Source organism: Astatotilapia calliptera, chromosome 22, assembly GCF_900246225.1.
Source record: "Astatotilapia calliptera chromosome 22, fAstCal1.2, whole genome shotgun sequence".
Taxonomy (NCBI): domain Eukaryota; kingdom Metazoa; phylum Chordata; class Actinopteri; order Cichliformes; family Cichlidae; genus Astatotilapia; species Astatotilapia calliptera.
The window spans coordinates 10,003,582-10,029,406 of NC_039322.1; the positions used below are offsets into that span (position 1 = coordinate 10,003,582).

The following is a 25,825-nucleotide window of genomic DNA, read 5'->3' on the forward strand; positions in this document are numbered from 1 at the left end:
CTCTGAGCAAATCTGTAATGAAAAAGTGCCATTGCTCAAAATGTGTCACATAATTTGCTACAAAAATTGCAACCTGCCTCTAAAATGGTAAACAATATTCATGTGCTTGTGAAACCAACGCACTACAGAAAACCTATTACCCGTGAGTCCGGTGTAATCAAGGAGAACTGATGGATTTTTGTGGATTCAAGAGGTACAAAATGGTGCCCACCATGTGTGACAAAAGCAGAAAAGTAGATATACCTGCAGAACCATTTAGTATCAATTTGAGCTGCTCAGTGGAGAATGCCTGCAGCTGTGATTTGTGGATGTGTGTATTAATTAATGAAAAGACCATGACAGAGAAAAGCTGTGATTGTGTGAGCTCTCCAAATGTGGAAGATTTCTTCCAGCAATCTGTTGCCTGGCACACAAACAAGAGCGTGCAAGAAAAGAGAATTCTCTGAAAAGCTTTACTGGATGACTATTTTCTTCTACATTGTTATAAATAATCACCTCAGGGATGTAACCAGCAGAATAATGGATTCAAAAATCGAACTGAATTGAATTAAAATGTTAAATCAGAGCTATCAACCGCTGACAGGTCTAAGAGAGCCAGCTCTTAGTCACTAGAGTTCTTTTGAAATGACTGTATATTTATCATTTGTACCTCTGTTCCTTTTCAATTTGATAAATTATATTTTGTCATTTTTTCATAAAACCTGAGAAAGACAGAAATGTGATAGTTCCACAGACTGTATATAAATGATGTAAATGGGCTCCTTAAACAACCATTGGTTTGTGAGCACTAGGGTTGAAACTTTGACTTTATTTATAGTCATCTTTGTTATTAAAGCCAAAAAAATGATGATGACAACAAGATAGAGTGCTAAGTTATCAGCTAATGCTAGCTAGCACAGTTAGCAAGTCCAAAGACTTGCATCTATAGGCTGCTTGTAAAGACACAGATATTGGCTAGTAAGTGCCAAAGAACATAGAATACTATAACTTTACTGAGTAAAAGTGGAGCATTGTTTTGTTTGGGCTCTTTAACTGTACACCAAGCTAATTATTTTCAAAGGATATTATGTTAGGTTTGCTTAATGGCCAGCCTCAAGTGACCGTTGAAGGAACTTCAGTGTTAGGCACTGTGCTGGCTTTATTTTACAACTCTCCGGGTTGCCACCTGGATAATCCCTGCCTCTGTGAATTGAACCGACTTTTCTTCTGATTTTTATCTAAGAGTACTTGAGGTACTGTTTTTCTCTTAATTTATCTAATGAAGCCTTGCAAAGAGTCACTGAATTCTTTCAAATGTCTGTTGATTGCGAAAACAGGAAAGCAGGCCTTAGTTCATTAGCAAATAAAGCTTTGGGTAAAGCTTCCCAGGGGTAATTTCACTCAAGGCACACACTGCATTTCAGTAACATGAACATATTCATACACACATGTTGAATCAAGTAAAGAAGCAGGGAAATGCATATAGTACATATGCATGTTTATGTCCATGCACTTAAATATGCACAAAATGTGGATGAATTCACAGTCTTTGAGAGGATTCCCAAACACATGCGCAAACAGCCAAACACACAGAGGTGTGATCTTCCGGGCAAGGCTGCGAAATGCTGCTATGTGAGAAAACACCTCGCAATGCAAACAGAACTTCACAAGGCAAGCGCTTGTTCCAAGGCCAGAATCCAGGGCAGCGCTCCTAACGTGTCCTTGAGAAGAGGAAAGAAGGCGAGGGAGTAAAAGAGAGCGAGCGGTGAGATGAGACCAGACCGGACGTGATGAGAGGAATCGAAAACTAGATGAGAGGAAGAATCAAGCTCGAGCAAGAAGAAAGGAAAATATTAGAAGAGCACTGCAGGGATGATTGAAGATAAGAGTTTTTAGAGAGGTTGTATAGAGGGTGGGAGAAAAGATGAAGGTGAAAAACTAAAAGACAGCTTGAGATTGAAAATGGTGAGCAGCAGGGAAATGTAAGGCACAAGAAAAACTAAGATTTCTCCCCTTTGTACTCTTTGTAATCTTATTTCAACTGTTCAAAGATAAAAATAAACCAAAGAGCTCACACCTCACAGTAGTAACGCAGCATTACTTCCAAAGCAAAGCGTTAACATTTGAGTACCAAACTATATTTACCTGTAGAGTGTTGGCACAGGTTCGAGTTTACATAAACCACATCCATTGTGTAGTACCTCCGTATCCTGTGCACAGTGTGTAGTTTCCAGCCTTTAAGACTATTGGGTCTGTAGGACTAAAAGCTCAAAAAAAGCGCCCTCTGCGTGCATCAGTAAGAGTAAGGTCGATGACCTCATGGCAACCTACAGTTGCTAGGGGGAAATGTGTATTCCCAAACTGGTTGGTGAGTGAGTTGCTGGCTGTTGCCTGGTGAAATCGGTTGCAAAGAGGGTGCTACACCAAAAACCTCCTTGTGCTTTATTTGGTTGCTATCTGTTCGCTGTCGTCAAACAGGGAAAAGACGCCGACTGTCCAAGCAGTAGTGGAACACAAACTAGAAATGCAGGCTGTTTGCCTTCAAAGTAAAAGTTGCAACTTTTACTCTGAATGCAAATATTCTTCATTTCCAGCTTATGTTCTGCTTGTAGCCACTTTTTTATGTTCTATTACTGCTTGGCATGTGGTTTGCAGACAAGTTAGCATTGAAACTAGCTGACCGTGGCAACCTGGTAGTAACCAAAGCAATCACCTAAAGAGCTCCCGCCATCCTCCATCCATCCAGCCTGTGTGGAAGCTGGAGTACCCAAAGAGAACATGTGGAGAACAGGCAAGGTCCACCATAAACCTTTTTGCAAGCAAACTCGTGATAGCGTGTCCAGCAATCCTCCAGTAACCACTTGCCAATCCGCTTGCAATATTCACATTCAACTAGCAACTGGCGTTTACAAGGTCACCATTTACCATCCTCTACTGCTTTAGTAGCTGATTTCAAAGCAGTCTCATCAGCGTCTCTTTTGTTTTGTTTCATACAAGAGACTGAATAGTGCCGGAAATCTTGCTACACTTTCAGCAAAAATAATATTCAGTTACATTGTCTGGAGTCCAACATCTATCAGAATATTTTCACTTCCTCTTTTCTCTCACATGAACTTCCTTTTCCCCCTCAAGCTTAAAAAGACTGTCTGGAGAAATGTGAGCTAGTTATGCTTTATGATCTGCAGTCTGCTATCTTATTGACATTTTGCCTGCCCTTCAACAAAAAAATTCCTTCAATAATATAACTCAATGTCGCGTGCAGCCTCAAACACAAAAGGCTGGTTGAAGCTGGACATGTGTTTTCAGCTGGTTCTGTCTGTTTAAAAGAGGATAATCCCAGTTTACATCATTGGGAATGAATTAATGGGTAAATTTGCTAATTTGATCTGGAAAAGTCACTCAAATTAAGCCAATCTTTCGACAGCCAGCAAAATACTAAACTTTACAGTAATAACAATAATCCTCTAGTTCTGCAAGGTTGTATTTTCCTTAATTTCTTGTTTAGTCTGTTGCTAAATGCCTTTACCCCACAAACTAGTATAATTATCCCAGACAGTTTTTCCAGTCTGGAAACCTTTATTCTGATTGGACAATGAGTGACCCAGCTACCTGTGTTGTGTTCTATTCTATGCCCATATACATTTTGGAGTTCTGTGCTGCACCCAGTTTGCAGCACTGGTTATTTCATCTATCAGTTCTGGAGGCCAGTGGTACAATATAAACAGCATTTATTAAAAATAAATCTAGAAAGTCTACCTCTGTGTTACCATGCAGTCAGATGCTTGCATCACTAGCAACCAGAAGTAGCAAACAAATTGCTCAAAGAGCGCTTATTGTGATGACGCACATTAAATAGACAGGGTTGTTTCATTTTGACAGGCATCCAGTTTTCGGAGCTTCCTGTGTTCTCTATCTGTATCCTCTATTTCAAAGCATCTGTTAACTATCAGCAAAACACCACTTCAAAAGCAACTGTCTAAAACAAACCTTTAGGTAAAGTGGGATGAATAAATAGTAATCAAAGACCAAAACAGAAAAAAAAACCATAAATACTGACCATCTACACAGTGTTTGGAAAATGTGACTTCTTCCTAGTGAAAAGAACTCTCTTAAACACAAGGAAGTTATTCCTCTTGTTAACAAAAGCCATGTTTGTTATGTGTCCTAAAACACGAAACAGAAGAATACCAAGAAATTGGGTTTGAAGGAGTGTATGAGTGTGCCAATTGTTTTCAGTCAGTGTGCTTTTTTCTCAGAGTATCAGTGGGTGTACTACAGAGCCAGTTCTGAAGCCGCCACATTGTCTCTGAACTCTGCCTTTGCCTTTAAATAACAATGTACACGTATTTATTGGTTAAGTATAATACATCTTAAAGTACTCAGCTTTTGTCTATTTTTCAGATTTAAACCATGCCTGTTTTGAGACGTTGTCCTAAGTATTAGTGTGTGTGTGTGTGTGTGTGTGTGTGTGTGTGTGTGTGTGTGTGTGTGTGTGTGTGTGTGTGTGTGTGTGTGTGTGTGCAATGCCCAGGTGTGCGCTTCTACTTAGCATTCACACATGCAGGGTGGTTACAATCTGGAAGTGGGAGCTGACTCTTCAGCGTCTGCATGACACCCCCTTTCATTGACATCCAGTAGGACAGATTATCTCTGGCATTCCACATGTGGAAGCAGTTGAAGCCAGAGGAGCTGCTTCTGAGAAATGTACAGTAAAAATATGTAGGACAAAGTGCACACAAATGGAGGGGATACGGCTCCTTTGGCCACTGTATATTAGCTGCATCATTATGGGCTTCAGGATTTGGACAATAATATTCTCTTGTTTTAGAAAATATCTCCAAATATAAATGTAGAATATTTAGAACTGTAGTTTAATACAATAAACACTAGATTACCTAAACTCTTTATTTACTCGCCTTAGTAAGTCATCAGAACTGATGTTTACAGCTATGGTCTGCAAGTTTACATATGCTTTGGGTTTTAAAATATTTCTTTCCATTTTTTTTCCAGGATGAAAAAAAAAGAACTGGGTCTGCACAAATGAGATTTTCTCTGATCCACTGAGTCAAAATGATACATTTGCACTGTAACCATTAAGTTAAGACATGGCTGATAATAAAATGATATTGTTGTTGGCACTAGGCAGAAAATGTTATCCATCTTGACCACCATTAATCGTGTTAATTTGTGTCTAAAAAGTAAATAAAAGTCCCAGACTGAAGCAATGTTAGACTTCTTAATTTGCCATTTCTCACATTCAAATGATAGTGAGGATCAAGCATTTTGCTAATTATCACATCAAGTTTGAAATGCTTGTATAGGGATAATCACATTCAGTTATATGTAAAGAATATAGGTTCTACTTCTTTTTAAATAAAAATCATGAGAGGGAGGGCATCACCTCTGTCACACCAAACTTCTCACAAGAAAGTGAAAAAATTGTTTTAACAAAAGTCTACAATTGTAGCATCTTATGTTGTGGCGCATTAACCTATGCAAAGGAGGTTGTGTGCTTAGTAGCATTTGCATGCATGCATGTCCTGCTGTCTGTAAACCTAATATCTTGACATTTTGAATAAATTCTCATATCATTTTGTAGGGGTGCATAGTGGGATCATGTTAACAATCCATATAAACTTGGTTTACATCCATTAAGGACTTCAAGGCCAACTTAATGATTTACTTAAACTATATTTCAAGGATATCAACAGGACCTGGAAAAACTAGTCCATGCATTCATTTTTAGTAGGCTTGATTATTGTAACAGCATCTTTACAGGTCTAGCTAAAAAAATCAGTCAGACAACTACAGCTCATTCAGAACTCTGCTGCTCGAGTCCTCACTAAGACCAAAGAAGTGGACCACATCGGTCCAGCTCTGAGGTCTTTACACTGGCTGCCTGTCCGTCAGAGGATAGACTTTAAAGTTCTGATGCTGGTCTATAAAGCTCTGAATGGTTTAGGACCAAAATACATCAGTGACCTCCTGACCCAGTATGAACCTTCCAGATCCCTCAGGCCATCTGGATCCGTTTTTTTATTAGTTCCCAGAGTCAGAACCAGACAGCTGCATTCAGCTTTTATGCTCCTTATATCTGGAACAAACTCCCAGAAAGCCTCAGATCAGCTGAAAAATTCAGTTTATTTAAATCCAGGTTGAAGACTCACCTGTTCTCAGCTGCATTGTGCTTTATTCAAATGCAAATCCGCACTGTTTTACTTTTAAGCTTAAATTTCAAAACTTACATTTTAACTACTGATTTTATCTACTGTTCCTTTCTTTTTTTTTTTTCATTTTAAATGCTTTTTATTTGCGTTTATTTTTTAATGTCTCTGTAAAGCTTGTTGTTGAATTGTGCTATATAAATAAAAAATAAATAAACAAACTTGCCTTGCCTTGCCATATGATTATTACAAGTGTGGTGTGTAATGTCAATTTTACTAAAAAGTGAAATTACTTCTGCAACTAATTATACTCAAAATGATACCAAGTATATCAAAATGGGTTTAAACAGGGCAAATAACAAAAGCATGCATTTTGCACTTTTCTAACTGCACTAGAAACTACTTAAAAAATTAAATATATATACAAAATAATAAAATTAATTGCCCACACAGTGAACTGGCTCAGTGGAGTTTTGCTTCTTGTAGACTATGTGACCTTGAAGGACTCTTGGTAACTAGGCCACAGGACTGGTTTATTGGTTTAAAAAGGAAAATGAATGAAACAACACAGTCTGTACTTAAAAAGTAAGAGGAAAACCTTCTATGATCGTCTCAGTTTCACTACTGTCCGACCTGTTTCATGAATGCAATTATCAACTTTACAAAGCCTTGTGAGCTTTTGTGATCATTCACTCTGAGTTCGCTTGTTCATCAGTCTTGGGAGAAACCATTCCTCGGAGACAAAGTCTATTTAGGGACAAGAAAGAAAATTGCAGTTTTTTATAAAAACAGTCAGAGTGTGAAGTCAAGCGAAGAGACAAAATGTTCTGACAGGAAACTCTGCGGTTATTACACATAATGGACCAGCATATTCACAAAGACACACCTGCGTGAATGCACACACACACACACGCTAACACACCATCATGGTGTTAATATTCTAACATCTGTGGATTCATTAACGCCCTCCCTTACATGTAAATTTTTAATCCATGTTCGTCTGCTCTCTGGAGTGTGAGGTATGGCTGAAATCCTTTTTTTTAAATGTGAGATGATTCATATGAGCACACAGCATCGTAATCACCAGCTAGTTGCTGTGCATCAATCAATTAAGAGAAGCTGTCAAAGCCCCATAATGGTTTTAATGTGCTGCTTCTTTCACTCACCCACTGAATCGCCTGAGTAATTGCTACATAATTACCCAGAATCATCTTAGGTAGCTCTCTACCTGGTTAAGTCCATGCCTGAATATAAATGTGTAGAAAGTTAGTTTCGGGTGACTTGTTTGAAAGCAAAGCACTTCTCGTGGGAGCCATCAGAGGAATACATAATACAACTGAATTGATAAAGTGATGATTAGCAGTGCACCTGCAACAAGATGAGATGAAATCAGAGAAGAGCTTCATAAGGCACATTTGATTTGTGAGGGAGGGAAAAATGGAAACAACATTGCTGGTGGAAACACTGAGATCATTTACTTAGTAAAAGTACTGAATGTGTAAAGAAATTTCATTTCAAGTAAAATATGGTAATAATTATGATTATTGTCCTAATTAATTAATTTAATGATTGATATAAATGAAAAATAGATATATATAAAAATGTGAATAATGCCAGAACTCATCCAAATATCTTATCTACCCAACTAAAAGTGTTAATCTCAAAATGAATGTGAGATTTGATCAGCTACATTACTTGTAATAAATTATTCAGCTGGCAGAACTACACTATTAAAATATTCAAATAATTTCCTGTTTTAAATTTCTGAAAGAATGTATCATGTTTTAAAAGTCTTGTAAGACTCTGGAACACTATTTAAAATTAATACTACAGATGGCAAATAGTCCCAGTGAAATGTAAATTGCAATGGTGGCAAAAGTACATTTATAAAACATACTTGAAATTTAGCCAAGAAAGTGTGCATTATGGTATTTTATTGGATTATGGTTTCATTAACCGTCGTATATTTTACTCCTGTTGCTGACAGATGTTCAGATAAATGTAACCATTAGTATCATCTATAGCCGTACATGGAACAAAAACTCCCCCCTGTAATATAGTGAAGATGATGTACAAAGAGTGCATTAAAAAGAAACACTCTGGAAGAGAATAAAAAAAGACCGTAATTGCAAATAAAAACCCAGTAGACGTAGCTTTAGCTGCTCTTCACCACTGACAGGCCTTGACAGCAAAAAGCTGTAAATGGCATTCATTCTAAATAACTACAGTTAAAAGGAATGACTGTAGCAACAGATTATATGACTCATTTAAAGCACTACAAACTATTAGCCAGGTTGCTGAAATAAGAAGAGGCTTGCTATGTAATTACTGATATTAAACACAAAAACGTGGGGGAGATGGGGGTTAAGAGAAAAAGAAACAAAGCTGGTATTTCTGACATCTTTCAGCATCTTTTAACTTATTTTAGATGAAGGCGCTGGGTGCAATCAGCTCATGAAAGCCAGGAAAGATCCAAAGTTAGCAGCAAATGAAGCACGAGATTGTGGTCAAAAATCTTCTGCTGGTGTTGTCACTTTTGCATATCAGAATTAACAATGCAAGGTATATTCCCATTTTTCCCATATTACTCCCATATTTTGAGTCCCCTCCCCGAGGCCTTCTGTTTTTAACAATGTTTCCTGGGAAACTCCCAGAATTTACAAGACCCTCAAATTTTATTTAGAGAAACGGCACTACACAAACGAGTGCATTTTCTGCTTTGTCCAAGTTATCAGATTTATGCACTAAAAACAGTTTCAGCTCATTTGTCAGAGCAGCCTCAGGCTACTCGCAGCTTGATTTAAGAGGTGTGGGCAGCTAATCATATGGTTTTTGACTGAATTAGCTGTCTTCTCAGGCATGTGACCGTTTTAGCTATCTTACTGCAAAGACACAGAAACAGCGAGACTCTAAAAACACATACTGGCATGTTATATGAGACTCTTTTGGTATTTGTAAATGGGAATTGATGACTTCAGTTTTTTGTCCTAACTGGACAAAAGATTGTAATAGGTTAAACAAAGTAAAAGTGAGGGCATATTCAGAGTCACAGAGAGAGAAAGAGCATAATGGAGACTGACTGATGTAGTAAGGAGGAGATGCAGAGGGCTGGTGTGAGAATTATGATCTGCTGTGGTGATCCCTAAGTGAAGCAGTCAAAAGAAGAAGAAGAGATCAGTAAGTCGGAACTGAAATGCTGCAAAAACACAAATGTTGCTTTAGCTGTGGCACAGGAAAAATATTTTAGTACACCGGTTTTGTGGTACGCTTCATATTTTAGCATTCCTTCTGGTAGGCTAACAGCCAAAAAAGCTAAAGGATCCTGACCAAGCATCAGTATTTTACGAGAAAATATTATTTAAGTTGATAAATCACGACGACTTTTTTGAACTGACAAACCAACAGAGGAAAATTTTCCCGGGAATGAGATCCTCTTTGAGCATCACTATAATCTTCATCTAAATAGACTTAAGCCTGTTGAAATACGTCAATGAAGCATTTCACACACACACACACACAGAACAAACTGATTGAAGAAACGGAGCAGCTTAGGTTGATGAAAACAATCAAAAACAGTGCCTAATTTACCGTACATCAAGAAACAACACCACATTTGGAAGTACTCGAAATATGAATCACAGCTTTTGCAATCTAATAAAAAGGCTTTGCATGAAGCAATATAGTGACATTCAATTTAGTCCTATTTGCCTTTCAAATGAGCCTATTGATGATTTGAACGTCTCAGCGGTCGCAATCCAGCTGTGTCAGTGGGAAACGACAATGCCGTGGTTTCTACTGAGGAGTAAAACACAACAAGCAGGGCTGAATCTTTATTCCTCTCGCACAGTAAACACCTCTTCCACCTACTATACTTTCATCTTTCCTTTTCAACATGCTTTCAATAGATATGACTTGCCAGGACAATAGCGATAAACAAATATCATTGCTCATTGTCTTATTTGGAGAGTTCAACCGCCAGTGAGCCCCTGTTGGTGCTGCTGATTAATGCTGTGTAGTGTTTGGTGCTGACAGCGGTGCCCACATTCAGGGCCCCTTGGTCTCTAGGCTAATTAAAGTCATTCTTCAGTAATATTCCTAAATCAACTGTTTCCTCTTGCCTATTTAAGACCTAATTGGAAGCATGTGCACTCAACCCAATGGGTTCCTTTTAACTCTTGACACTTCAAGAATGTGTCTGATGTGGTTACTGATTTTCTTTTGCTGCTTTCTCTTTCTTTATTCTTCCCAGATGAAAAGGTGTGACGATGAAACTTTCACATACTTTCCCCCCCCTAACGTCTGAGAATCAGACTGTAGATGTGGCGATGCTTTCGGGACCTCGGTGCTATCAGCATGTGTTTAATGTCTTAGAGAGCGATAACACTGACAACAAACAACTGTCTGGCTCCACATCAGATCCCGTGCTTCTGCACTGTGGCAGGAAGAGCAAATACTTACGAACACGGGATTTATCCAAAATCTGCAGATCTGCTCCAATTCTACATCATTTCATTATCATAATCCAGCCACGTACACACTGTCCGTCAAATTTAACACTCCTTGTTTACAATGTTACCTTCCATATTACATCCATTATTATTATTAGCACTCTTTGGAAGGTTAATTTATCCAAAAATGAAATAATGGCATGCGTGTGTGCACACGTTAATTATGCCCTCACCCATGCTGGCGTTATGGCTCTAAAAAGTAAGCATTCTGGCTTTACTGGAAGAACAATGTGGGAAAATTATTCTGTTCAATTATTTCACATTTCTTGGCAGTTCAACTCACTTTGTTATTTCAATATTGTTCTTCATTTCATACAGAATGATTCCCGCCTGAATTTACAATAGAACAAAGCAGGCTGCTGCTTCAAACCCATTACCAACAGAGACAATGCGGACTTCTCTTGTAGACTCTACTCTCTTTTTTCTTCCTTCTCTTTTTAGAGTCCAGGGCATGACGAAGACATCGCCTCTCTGCCTGCTGCAGCAAACAATCTGCTGTTTATCTGCACAGACGGTTCAACTGTGAATTTGCTTTAATCATTCATGTTGCTCCATTTCAGCGAGATCTCCAGGTTGTTATGAGATTTCGTAGCCGGTCGGGTGCACACATAAAACTCCATTTGGATACGAGATCATTTCCAAAAGAAACGGCTATGATGTTTTCCACCATGTAGATTGAATGAAGTGATGAGTAATTGAGGCGCCCAAGCTTGTCATTCTCATGCAGAAAGCAAAAATACAGATGGAGGATCCATTACACTTTACTTTTCAGTCCTGAACTGCCTAGCTTAACAAACCTGCTTTCTTATGGAACGCTAGGTGTGCTACCTCTCAGCCTCGGTTTGTCAATGCCTCAAACTCATGTTTACAGCTGCTCTGTGAACAGAGAGCTATGGTACCCGTGCCAATTGTTGTTTGAAGAAAGACTGACATTATTGCTTTTGTTCACTGGAATATATTCCAAAATGTGGCTGACCCAAAATAACCCAGAGAGAGAGAGAAAACAGACAGCAGCACAAAGCAGAATCAGCTTAATGGCTATTGCAAACGGGAGGAATTATTATAGCCATAAATGGTTGGCTAATGCTTTAAATTGTGAACCATTATTTTAAACAGGCATTAATGGTTGGAAAATGTAATAAAAGTCAAAGCATTTTTGTTGAACTTCGAGCTGTAGGTCACCAACTTCATTTTGAATATTGATACACAGTACATGGAGCTAAGGATGAGATCCTATTTGGGCCCATCTAGCCTAAATATTTGTTAAAGGATCCGGTGTTCTGACAAACCATCCTACTTTGGCAAAATGTCCTACTGTAGTAGTTTATGCACATTTCTGCTGTCACAGAGTAATTCCAGCACAAATTTAAGTAGGTATGACATTTTGGCACTTAACTTTGCCCATCAGAGTATGCTTGTAGCTAATATTCATAAAGCCAGGATGGTTTGCTATTTCATTTTACCCATTAAAGTATGCCTGTAGGTCACATTCACAAAGGTAGCATGGTTTGACACTTAATTTTACCCGTCAGAGTATGTTTTTTAGCTTTTATTAACAAAGGTAGGATGATTTGCCACTTAATTTTAGCTGCTAAAGTATGCCTGTAGGTCACATTCACAAAGGTAGCATGGTTTGGCACTTAATTTCGAGTTGTGTGCATGCGTAGAAACAAATGGTAGGATGGTTTGTCAGGTAGGATGGATTCCCAGAACACCTGGCTAAATGCTAAGACTCAAAGATCCAAATTTTCAGAGCATAGGTCTCCAAAAGTCATGACGATATACACAGATCAAAGACGTGACAAAGGCACTGCAATCTACTGCCTCAAACATGGTGAAGTCTTGCTCTGAGATAAATAAAAACGTTATGTGCTTCACCAAATTGGCATCTAATTCAGGAGAAGTGCATTGAGTTATTATGTGTTAAAGTCATTTTCAGGTCCCTGAATTTCTGCCAGTGGGTATCAAGCTGAGGTCACTATTGAGACTGAAAACAGAGACGGCAAATTTCCTGTAGAGGTGCTTGCCCACAGTGGCCTCTGCTGATGGGTAAAGGTACTGCGAGCAGAGGCAGGTTGAGAGTTTTAAGTGTGAAGCAGCGCAGCCATTTATTTGAAAATGGGTTGATGATCACTAATTGGTTTAATCCTTTATTAAACTATGCGCTCATGATTACCTTAAGATAATGAATCACGCTCAGCCAACTGTTGTGGCGGAATATAATTGACATGGATGGATCCCAACTGCTTACTGGGAGAAGCTGTGGGATGCATCTGTCCTGCCTTTGCACAGCTGCTGGAGAGTGATGACAGCAGTGTTTGGCTTTTTTAATTGAAGCGGAATGCAGTGGCGTTTGCACTACTGAATCAGAAGACAGTTGTGAATGCGGCTCATCAAATTATATCTAAACTGTTGTCAAATATGGGAATCAAGCATATATTCTCACAGGATCTTATCACGGTGGAAAATATGAAATGCTAATATCTGGCATGACACAAGAAAAGCAGCAAGAGTACATCCAGATGTTCCAGCAATCTATTTAGCAGTGTGTTTGAAGCCAAACTTTATGACAACATGGAAATACTTTTATGAGAATAAATGTCAACCACAGACAAAGGGAACAAATGAAATTGCTGTTAAAAGCAAAACTCCCACGGCAACAAATGCTATTGTCTGAAAACACGGCCTACACATACAGTAAAAGATGCTTTCCCATAAAGTGCTCTGAAAGACCTCACTAAAGCTATTTTCAGCCTGTTTAGTAGTAGCCAAGCACTGATATAAATCAAGTAATTGCTAACAGAGTCCCATGATGTTATTTTAGCTTCGAGCTCAAAGAATGCAAAGATTGGCCATTAAAGAGAAATGAAATGATACGATTTAATTGGCTTTTCGCTGACCTAATGCTTTCTTAAGTCAAGAGCGTGTGGCGCTGTTTCATGTTTAAAGACGTGCATTTTACAGCAGTAATTGAGAGGCTTTTATGTCACAAAATGTTTCGAGTCCAAAGCTCGCACTGATGGATTAAGCCAGACTCTGAGCATTACAAAGAGGGGGGCATTTCACAGAGAAGACATGAAAGCATTTCTCGGATCTTCGGCGATAGCTTTAATCTCGAAGCCAAATTTCCCCCAACAACCTACAGATAAATGGAGCTTATGTGTCAACGTCGCAGTTTTGGCAGATTTGATTGTATTCCAACAAAAAAGAAAACAGGCTACTTGTGTGTGAGAGCGACACTTAAATCAAAATGGCAACAAGAACCAGCTTTCACTGTGCTGTCTTTCCATCATCTTTAGCGTTTAATGTGAGTGGAAATCAAGATTTTGCTCAAGGAAAACATAATCTGGAACCAAAGAGACAAAAAGCGAGAAAAGAAACATTTATTATAGTTCAACATTTGCTTTGAATTAAATCCTGTTACTGTGAGATCTCTTTCTGCGCCTCTTTTCTTTCCCAAGTGGATTTTTTTCTCCTATATCAAGAAATTTAAACACAAGCAGAGTAAATGATAATTCCTATGAGACTGGAGGATGTTTGGGAAAAGCCAAATCCACCAGCTAACCAGAAAACCAACATCACCCTCCATCACTGCCATGCCATGACATCATCCTGCTTCCTCTGTGCTGGTGTCCCTGTGGTCTGGACTCCTAAATCTCTGGCTTAAACACTGAAATTCTCAAACGGGCTTGGCGAATTAATCCAACGACGAGAGACAAGAAAATAATAGTGCTCAGCTTTAGTGAGGTCCTCTTGCCTTTTCTGTCTCTGTGCTATGTGTCAGCATGAATATTCCTCCTCTGAAGAGTGCTGCGATACAACCTGACATTACCAACTTGGAGTGCCCCCAAATTAGATAGAGTTAGTTTGCTTTGGCAGCACTCGCCGCTCCACAAAAACCTGGATACTGCATAAACTCCAGAAATGTCTCTAATGACAGACATATGGTACAGAAATGTACCCCTGAGCTAGAGGTAATCACTGTCATTTAATGTTACAGCAAATGAGTCGACCATTAACACCCAGACCAGTACAGGCCTACACCAGCAGTAAAAGATCAGTTTGGTTAATTTGATTATGGTGCTTAAAATTGTCTAAAATATACCTAGTTTTATTGCCGTCATCCATGACAAACAGTTAAATTAGTGCAACTCACGACATACTTCATACTTATACCTCCAACACTGGGGCTGTAATGTTTTGCACAAAAATACAGATTTTTTTTAAAACCTTTTTGTCTCTGTACACAAACACAGTGGATTTTAAAATAAACAGTCAATATGTGATTGAAGTGCAGACTTTAGGCTTTAATTCAGGGGGTTCAACAAAGAAGGACTGATTAGATTTTGCCTGAAAACATCTAAAAAGCATGCAGCTTCTCTACAGCTGAAACCAAGATTTGCTGGTACGAGAACGACTGAAGGAGAAAGTAGGAAGTAGGAAGGTACGGCTCATTATCCAAAGGATGTCAAACATGGCTGAGACAGTATGATGTTATGGGCATGTACGGCTGCCAGTGGAACCAGGTCCTTAATGTTTTTTGATGATGTGATGGCTGATATAAGCAGCAGGGTGAAATCTGCATGTGAAGCACTGATTCACAGTGCAAATGGATAATAACCCAAAGCACGCTGCAAAAACAACCCAACAGTTTCTCAAGACACAACATTAAAAAAAAGGTACTCTTCAATGGCCAAATCAGTCACCTGATCTAAACCCAACAGAGCATGCTTTTCAAAGAACGAAGAAAAGACAATGCAGAGAGGGCCACAAACAAGCAGCAACTGAAGGTGGCTGCAGTAAAGGTCTGGCAGGGCACCAGACAGCCATTAACTGCCAAGGACTTTCAGCCAAGCAAGCCTTATATTTAAAAATATGATTGTGAAATTCATTTTTAGCCTCTAAAATTTGGGGACTGTGCAAAAATGAGTGCAATTTCTAAGCATTTACTGAAATCCTTTTTTTCTTTTTAAAAAATTGATTGTTAGAGACAGGAAAGGCACAAACATGAAACTGACTTTCTACTAAGACTGATCGATTTAAATATTTGGCAGTGTAGATCATGTATTGAGTGAATGGGTGTGGGTCTAAAGGCATTGTTGCTAAAGATGTGATTTGAGATGGACTTTATTGGTAGGCTCTTTTTTATGTTTTTGACCTTTAATAGGGCTAATATTAATGGGTTAATTGAGAAAAGAGTTTCAGATTAACCAAGTATGAATACAACCATTCAGTTACAGTGCTAGTGGATCTATTACTGCTTGTCATCAATATAAACGCTGATAGTTGCAGAATAGCATTCAATTTACCAGCTACTTATCACTAAAACTAGCTACAGTATGAACTCGCTAGCTAAAAACAAGCAACAATTTAGACCAGGGGTGTCAAACATAAGGCCTCTGGGCCAGAATCGGCCTAGCGAAGATTCCAATCCAGCCCATTGGTTGGTTTTGGAAAATGTGAAAGAAAAGATACATTTGAGACATTAACTGTACTTTTACAAGTTTTACAGCTTTTCCTACTGATAAAGTCCCCCATGGCCCTTTACAATACACAAAAGTATTTATATAATTCTTAATATAATATATATATATATATATATATATATATATATATATATATATATATATATATGTATATATATATATATATATATATATATATATATATATATATATATAAATATATATATATATATATATAAATATATATATATATATATATATATATATATATATATATATATGTAATAAAATAATAGAATGATAGATTTCTTTAATTTTACACATTTTCTTTTTACAGTTTAACCCCAAAAAGTCATGCTGACACATATCTTTCATTTACCGCACATCTTTTCTTTATCATATAGAAATCCTGTGACAAACTGTTAAAATTGCTCTTGCTTGTCTTCTGCTAAGATATTTTATTGTTTAAATGTGTAATTACACTGAAAGAATTTGGAGTTTCACTGATTTGGCCCACCTAAGATGTAAAGTGGGTGTTTTATAAAGTAAAATGCATTAGCAAATATTTAGTTGTTGTTGTGCAAAACAAATAAATACCTATGCTCTTTAACTAAATTTTAAAAATATTTGATGATGTCAACCTGTAGCTGCTAATATGAATTTCTCTTTAACCCCATCCATCATCAAAGAAGCAATACAGAAGCAATCCACAGCCATCAGTTCAAACATAACATACGTGCGTTTGGAAGCAATGTGTAAGCATAGCTGTTCATTAATTTTTACATCATGTTTATAATCAAAAAAACGTTGTTTTGTTTTGTTTTTTACATCAAGTTGTAAAAAAAATTGTCATAGCTGATGTCTACAAAATATAGTGTTTAATTAATACAAGAATTACTTTGTCTGAGTAGACACCTTTAAGAAGTTAAACCTGCTACCATGCCAAAGTAAAGAAAACCTGGGCATAATTTATCTTATCAGTTACACCTGTTCTTCCCAACATGTCATGATGTGGGAAACCTTGTTAAGGATAAAGACATTCAAATGACAAGTCAGCGTTTCCTTTCATATCAGAAACATAATGAGAGTGGCAGGCGTTTCCCACTTAATCCATTTAAGACCTTTATCATCTTATTAACCTTGAATCAAAAAGGTGTGGCAGAAGCAAAGATAGTAGAGAAAGAGGTTATATTCAATGCACGCAAAGACCAGAGCTGGTCAAATGAGAATAAAACGGTTAATTATAACGTTTAACCTCGCTGTGAGAGTAAATGTATTTGTAAGATAACACTGCACAAAAACTACAGGAGCAACTGTGCATTTTTCTTTTCTGCAAACTAGCAGGTCTGTTGATATTTTTATTCATGTTGTTTCATGTTATGCTGAACAATTTTATTGCTGTATTTTGCATTTAACAGTATTGAGTTCAAACAATTTGTTTCTCGTCAACTTTCCCTGTGAGTCAAATCCAACTTTTTGAGCCATTTGAGCTCCCTTACTTGCTGCATTGGGGATTCAGGAAGCAGCTTCACTATCATAACAAAAGCGTTAAGAAACGCGTTTGTTGACAAATTATGTTACATTTCCTGGTCTTTTATCGTCAGTCAGTCTGTAACGTGAAGTACTTTCAGTATGCAGACGGTCTGTTATCTTGTCAAAGTTTACCGTCTGAACAATGTGCTGTTATTTCGTTTATTTAGACCACTTTGCTAACATCACTGGCAGGCTACAGAGTTAGCCGAAACGGCTAACTTAAATCCTCCAGGAACTTAAGTTGGAGGAACATTTTCCATCAAGTCTGGGCATCCGATGAAACTGTAGCACCTTCCAATAAAAGTGGAGTAGTGTGTGTTCATAGAGGTGGGTAAAATAAGCTACTGTTTCTTTGATATTCTGGTTTGTTTGTTTTTTACATTAACTTGTGTTATAGTTTGATTTCATTCCAGGGAAGTGAAAGTGCTTACTGTAGAAATAAAAAATGTACTATTGCAAGAACTGGACAGTAAGAGGAAAGATTGTTAACCTGCAGGTTGAGATGTGCAAGAGTCCCATAACTGAGATGTTTTTTCCATGTGTAATATTTTATTTTATTTATTTAGGAATCAGAAGATAGGTTATGCCTTAGTGTTTGAAAAAGCTAAAAATAAATCTAAAACCTTTGGGACTCCATCCTTTGGAATTCTCAAAACCCAAACAGAAAGCAACCAACGTAATGACAAGTTTGAACACCAAAGCTATCATTCTACACTTCACTGCACTTCACTTTGTTAAGTACACTTTAAGTATCACGTTGGACCCATTTTTTCCTTTAGAACTGCTTTAATTCGTTGTGGCACAGATTCAAGGTGCTGGAAACATTCCTCAGATACTTTGGTACTTACTTTGATGTGATAGCATCGCAGTTGCTGCAGAAGTGTCGGCTGGAAATCTATGTTGCAAATTTCCTGTTTCACCACATCCCAAAGTCACTAGATTGAGATCAGTGAACTCATTGTTTTGTCCATGAAACTAGTTTGAGGTAATTTGTTCTTTTTGACTTGGCACGTTATCTTGCTGGAAGCAGTTATCAGAAGATGAGTACACTGTGATCGTAAAGAGATTGAAATGGTTAGCTACAATACTGGGGTAGGCTGTGCTGTTTAAATCATGGTCTGCTGGTACTAAGTGGTGCAAATTGTGCCAAGACAATATCCCCTACACCATCACCAGCAGCCTGAACTTTTGAGAGAAGGTAAGCTGGATTCATGCTTTCATGTTGTTTACACAGAATTCTGACTCTACATTCTGAATGTCACGGCAAAAATAAAGACTCGTCAGACCAGGAAACTTTTTTTTTCAGTCTTCTATTGTTCGATGTTGGTGATCTCTTGTGAACTGTACCATCAGTTTCCTGTTTTCAACTGAAAGGAGTGTCGCTCTTTATGCCCTTCTTGTTTGAGGTGTTGTCTGTTCACATATGCTCTTCTGCATACCATGGTTGTAACGAGTGTACACCTGAGTTACTGTTGCCTTCCCATCAGCTCAAAGTAGAAGTCGCTTTGAGTCACAATCACAGTAGTCTTTTCACCCACAGAACTGCCACTCACTTGATATTTTCTGTTTTTTGGTCCATTTTCTGTAAACCATAGAGCTGTGTGGGAAAGCCCCAGTCCATCATTAGTTTTGGAAATAGTCAGGCCAGCTCATGTGGTACTATGCGGCATTCAAAGTCGATTAAATGACCCGTCTTCCTCAGTTTGAGCATCAGAATGCTGGCAGCAGGTCTCATGTTTATGTAATTGAGTTGCTGCCTTGTGTCTGGCTCATTAGATATCTCTGGTAACAAGCAGTGGAAGAGGTGTACCTAATGAAGTGGCCAATTAAAAGTATTTTCAGCCTAATCGTCCAACAGAAAATACTTAGACTCACTGACGTTTGACTTTGACCTTTGGCTTTTATGACTAGCAAATATATTGTAAAATATATGTTTCCGTGTTTGCTTTAATTTAATTTATTTCCTAATGGGTCTGTTTAATCATGCATTATAAACAGAGGTAAATGTTTTGCTCAAATTTAACAGAAACAACGTCTGTGACTAAAATTACAGCTGTTTAATCACGGAGATTATTATATTCTGTGAGGATGGTGCTTAATTTATCTTCATGTCCGAGGAGTCTGGACCTATCAATCTGCGCTGTATTATATTAAAAGGTTTTTCTTATCCACACTGAGGTATGTGCTTAAGGAGGAAATTATTTCGGGGCACAGTCATTGTGATTAGGCGTGCCTGTACAGCAGCAAGATTTGTGATTAATGATTTTCTTTATTGTGCTAATACAGAACGATGCCACGCTTGCAGTCCGGTGTGTGGAAGCATTTTACCCCAGCCATCAAAGATGGAAGAGAGACCTTCATGTGCAACTACTGCTCAAAGACATACACAAAGAACGCGACTAAGATGCAGATGCATTTAGACAAATGCAAGGAGTACTCTGTGGTTTTGCAGCAGTCGCCCGGCCCAGATGGGAGCTCCTCTGCCTCCATCCCTGTTCCCTCCTTATCGTTCTTGCCATCTGCCACTCCTGGGGGACAGTTTCTCATTGATTCTGTGGATCAGCGCAGCCAGGCGTATGCCGACGAGTGCCTGGCGAGAGCTGTGTACGCCACATCTTCACCCCTCACTCTCACAGACAATATTTACTGGAAACGATTTTTCAGTGTTCTTCGGCCGGCTTATTGTCCGCCCCCTAGAGAGGCTCTTTCCTCACATCTGTTGGACTGTGAGTTTGACAGAGTACAAAGCCAGGTTCATGAGAGCATAGGGAAAGCAGACTGCGTCGCCATCATCAGCAGTGGCTGGTCTAACGTGAAAGAAACTGGGACTATTATCTATGCTGTTGCTACTCCCGTACCGCTGTTTTACAAATGCACAATGACAAAGGAGCAGACACGCACAAGCACATTTATTGCTGACGAACTTAAAGGCGTCATAAATGAAGTCGGTTCACAAAAGGTTTTCGCTGTCGTCACTGACGATGCCCCGGAAATGATGGCAGCGTGGGCTCAAGTGGAGGAAGCTTTCCCGCACATATCAGCTATTGGCTGCACAGCGTCCGGTGTCGAGCGTCTCTTTGACGACATAGTGGCGCAGCCGTCTATGAAGTCACTGTGTAGGAGAGCTGAGCAGGTGGTGAGGTGTGTTCAAGAGCGGCAAATGTTAAGTGACACTTTTAGGTGCTGGCAGACTACAAAAATAAGAGACCACACTTCTAAAGGGACAGCACTGGAACTGCCCTCTGGCACAAACTGGACTAGTGTGGTTAACATGTTCAGCAGCCTCCTCGAGGGTCAGAACTCTCTACGAGAGATGGCAGTCTCTCCCACACTGGATATTGAAGTGACTGTCAGGGCTACTTTGCAGGATGCCGAGTTTTGGAAAGGGCTGAGCAGCAGTCGGAACTTACTGTACTTGATTGGGAATTATATTGATTTCTTGAAAAGAGAAGATGCCGCGCTCTCTGGTGTTGTCGACATGTTCAGTCAGCTAAGATACGTCATCGGGACTTCTCTGTCAGCATCTGTGCTGCACAGCGGCGAGCAGAAAGCTGTCATGGCATCATTAGACAGGTGTCAGGAGTTCTGCGTGAAACCTATCCACGCAGCAGCGTACATGCTCGATCCAAAGCACGTCGGACAGCAGACGCTCACCGGGGAGCAGATAAACAGCGCTTACTATGCGATATCCAACCTGTCGCACCATTTGAATCTCGACGAGGGTAAAGTGCTCGGCAGCTTTGCCAGGTTCTCGGCCAAGCAGGGACTGTGGAAGGGGGCTGGAATATGGAGCTCGTGTCAGCACGTGTCCGCATCCACATGGTGGAAAGGCCTGTGCTCTTCTGAGCCGCTCTCTGCCGTAGCCTTCGCTATACTCCAGATCCCACCGACAACAGGTGCGTGCGAGCGCCTGTGGCAGCACCTCCGTAGTATGAAGATGAAAGGCTTTGTCTCAGCGGAGAGGGTGCAGAAACTTGTCGCAGTGCAGGCAAATCTCAATCTTTTAGAGCCAAGCGACTTCGACTATGCTCCACTGGAGAGTGACGAAGAGAAAAAGGCTTCATTTCAATCAGAGTCTCACCAGTAAGAAAAATGCCTTACAGTGTAATAAAATACAACTATTAGACTAGATGTACATTTCCTTTCAGTGTAAAGGATTCGAACTACTCCGCAAAACTAAGTAAACTGCACCATGCTCATGTTTCTTTATTCAATCCAAGGCTTTTAGAGAAAACACCTTCATAAGGAGACACTGAATCAGATGCCTTCATGTGTTTTAATAATCTACAGTGAATTCAAGTTTTTTTGTATTACATAATCACAGTATGTATCAACCTTTTAATCACAACTTAAAATATTAACACAACAGCAAGGTCATATATTTCTTACAGCAACTAAACGATGTAAATAAAACTACTGTATTTATTGAAGATAACACTTTTGTCTCTTTTGCGTTTATACCTGCAACTTCACCTTCACACACATTAAAAAGTGTTTCTGCACAAATGTTCTTCAGAAATACACCACAATAATTTTAACAAGTTAGATCTAATCTTTATAGTGAAGTTGCCAGGTTACCAGCAATTATTTTAACATCTTTTTTTCCCCAGTGGAATGAGCGTAGAAGTAATACGCTGTAGAGATGTTGGTAGTTATGTTTTCTTACTTTGAGGTTTCCACTCTTTGCCCTAAGCCAAGTGGCCGTTGGTCTTACATTTAATAGAGTGCTAAATTTGTGAGTTTAAAAGGTTTAGCACCTTAAACCGAACGTTATACAATGAAATAAAATTAAGTTTTGCATTGGTTTTTAAATTAAACGCATCATAAAATAAGCTCTGATGTATCTATGCAATGAGGCACTTACTGTTTCCTCACTCCATTACTCCCACACCCTACACGGGTCTTTACCTCATCTCTGTCACCACCTCCGCTGTCTTGTGCCAGCGGTTTTGCACCGGGGGGGCCTTGGGACTCCGAGGGCTGATCTGGGCCTTATAAACACTAGCATTATTAATCTTTATAGAAATGAGCCGGCTCGTCTCTAGAGGTGTCTCTGCTTCAGTGGCAGCAGATCTGAGGCAATGCTCTCCACTGGCACACTCAGTAATTCCACCGCTGCCTCTTCCTTGAACTTCATAGATTTCTTCTTGCTGCCTGTTGTCTGTTCTTCACGGTGGATCTTGTAGGCTGTAATAATTAGAGAGACTGTTTATATCAGGTTACAGAAGAACAGGGCCGCATTCAAGATGTGTGCTGTTTATGCCAGATGGTGCGTTGGTTGGTTTTTAAAGTTGCCCTTTTAGTGATTTAGTCATTCAAGCTGAGTGCATGCAATTACTAATATGGTAATTTTTTTCTTTTTGGTCATGGTTTTATTTGTTACAGGCCAACATGATCAGTGGCTTTTTGTGTTGTCGGCTCACGAAGCGCTACTGTTACTTTCTAACTTTCTGCCTGGAGGTAAAATTCAAATATGACACATAATTCAAAACAGTAAAATGTTGTAACTCTGTACACAGAATATTGTTTTACTATAGTACTGTACAACAGACTTTAGCCATCCATAATTTCGTTAGATTTTCCAAGGAAAATAGATCAAGCTTTCTTGTAATTTAAAAAAAAAAAAATTTGAATTATTAAATTTTGTTCAGGAGTCGTTCTCCAGGCATCTTGAAGGACATTCAAAGCTTTTCTTTAAATGTCTGCGTTTTGTTCTGTTCTCTGTCGAGATGATCCCACACTGCTTCAATACTGTTGAGGTCTGAGCTCTGAGGAGGCCCATGAATACCAAATACTGTTCTATTGTGTGTTTTTCTGTCCAGGTATGCTCTTAGTCCATTGGCACTGTATTTGGGATCATTGTCATACTAAAAAAAGAAGCTGTTCTCAATCAGATGATTTCCAGATGAATCAAAATCTCACGCTGCTTTTCTGCGTTCATAATTCCATCAATTTTAACAAGATCTCCAACACCACTGCCTAAAATTCAGCCACAAACCATGACAGAGCTTCCACTGTGTTTTACAGATGGCTGCAGACACACTGCTGGAGCTTTCCCCCTAATCTTGTCACTACACTGACAACAGTTTTGAACTGTTTGAAATCTGGATTGATAGCTTTATAAGGCCTGTTCTTCTTCTTCTTCTTCTTCTTCCAGTTTCTCCAAATTATTTTAAAGACGTATAGCATGTCATAACAAGGAGTGTGTAAGGTTTTTGGCTAATGGCTTTTTGGGAATTACCTTGTTGGTATAAAAATTTTTATTTGGTGCCTTCAAACTGACTTACCTTTGACATTTTTCATCTTTTAAATAAAGAAACTGGAACAAATTGTGTTTTTGACGCAGAGTCCAAGTTAAAAGGACGTAAACATCCGATTTAAATTCACTCGTGTGAGCAAAAGGCAGCTAATGCCCAAGAATATCTAGCTCTTTGTAAGCAAAATATAAAGAAATAAGGGTTGGGCCTGACCCCTTGTTTCTTATTATATTTTGAAATGAAAAGAGAGATGATTAATCTGATGAAAGAAACATGAATAAAACGAATGTATAATGGGATCCAAATGCCCACTTAATTACCTTTAATAGCCACTTTAGGTCACCTCTTTCTCTCTAATATATAACCTATACACCTTTCATATATATCACTTTACCTGTTTTCAGCTTCGTGTGACATCTACAATGCCCTATAATTAAATGACTCCGTTGCTGCCTAGAAACATCATTTATCCCTCTTCAGTGTTTTTGGTGTGTAGCGCCATGAATCTGCCATCTGGCTAGATCATAACACAATAGTCCTGCGACAAGGCTTTAACCACTGTAGATAAACACGCGTTTAAACACACACTGATGTAGTTATATCACTATGCAAACAAGAGGAAATTGTTGAATTTCAGCTCAGCTTAACTGGCACGGTCCACTAGTGAAGAAACACAAGCTCTCAGCAGCAGTTGGAGAAGGTGGCCTGGAAACAACAATGAAAAGCATTCTGCTTTTCTTGGGAATTTGTGATTGGGGAGGGGGCATACCGATTAAGCTGTCTGAATTCCCCCATTAAACCCTCCACAGTACATTAGCCACCAAATCTCTGGACAATATGACAACAGATTAACATGTCTCTCTTAATTTAACTGTGGACATGATGAACTGCACCGCGCAATTTGTTTGCAGTTCTGGGTTGTAAAGCACTGTGCGGGGAAACTTATGAAGTGTGGTCTGATAATTAAAGCCAGACGAGATTGTGTGTAATTTTGTAATCTAATCTGTTTGATAAAGTATGACTGCTTTAACAGCTGGTGCCAATCCAAGTATAACTCTCTCATCAAGGACTGATACTATTATCTTAGCCTGGAACAATGGCTGGCTTTAATAGGGACTGTGTGTGAGACAAAGAGAGCAAGCAAGGAACCAGTGGTGTGCTTACATTGCAAACAAAAGCAAGTTTGTCCAGAAGGAGAAGGTTATAGTTTTGTAGGAGTATCACTAGCTCAAGGAACCAAATTTAAAACCCTGAGGGGAAAGGTACAGTATGGGATTTCATCCAGGAGTCTTTCAGTTGTAACTCCCCGTCTCTGCTGCTGTAGCCTGTTCACTATCTTAGTATCTCTGTAGTCATACATAAAAAGTCAGTATCTCGAAATACAAAATGAAAAGGCACAATGAAAACTGCATGTGGAGTCCTCAGAGTAAAAGGCAGACCTTTTTCTGGAAAGAGATTGCCTATAAGATTTTAAAGTAAACACCGCACTGGAAGCAGGGAGAAACATGTGCCCAGGCTCAGTGTGTTTGTGTAAGTCCACTGCTTTCGGATGCCACATCCATGCATGCAGACAAAATAAGGTTTGCTGGTTTTCTTAACACAGACTCAAGATTATAGAGAAGATACCAGAAGATGGGTGATTACACAAGAAGAACTGGACAGGGATGTAGAAGGGCACTGACCAGGCAGCGGGATCTGTATCTGCTCCTTTGTGCAACGAGGAACACAATGTTACTGACCCACTGCAAAACCAGTTGTGCTAGTTGATGTTTCAGCCTCCATAATGTTTGCCCCACCCTGTTTAGTAGCCAGTAGTGGACTCTAGTGTACGCCAGTGGAGTTGCACAGTGCCTACCTGTGAGCACACGCCCCACTTAAGTAGATCCAGACAATTTATATATACAGACTTTTGAATTATG

The 25,825-nt window shown here is 39.0% G+C and overlaps 1 protein-coding gene across 1 annotated transcript; it reads left to right on the forward strand.

The window, feature by feature from the left end:
• Positions 1-17,631: 17,631 nt before the first annotated feature.
• Positions 17,632-23,363, forward strand: LOC113015065 (uncharacterized). The gene is made up of 2 exons (XM_026156981.1): positions 17,632-17,976; positions 19,936-23,363. The coding sequence occupies exon 2, from the start codon at positions 19,940-19,942 to the stop codon at positions 21,734-21,736; it is 1,797 nt and encodes a 598-aa protein (XP_026012766.1). The 5' UTR covers positions 17,632-17,976; positions 19,936-19,939; the 3' UTR covers positions 21,737-23,363.
• The last annotated feature ends 2,462 nt before the right edge of the window (positions 23,364-25,825 follow it).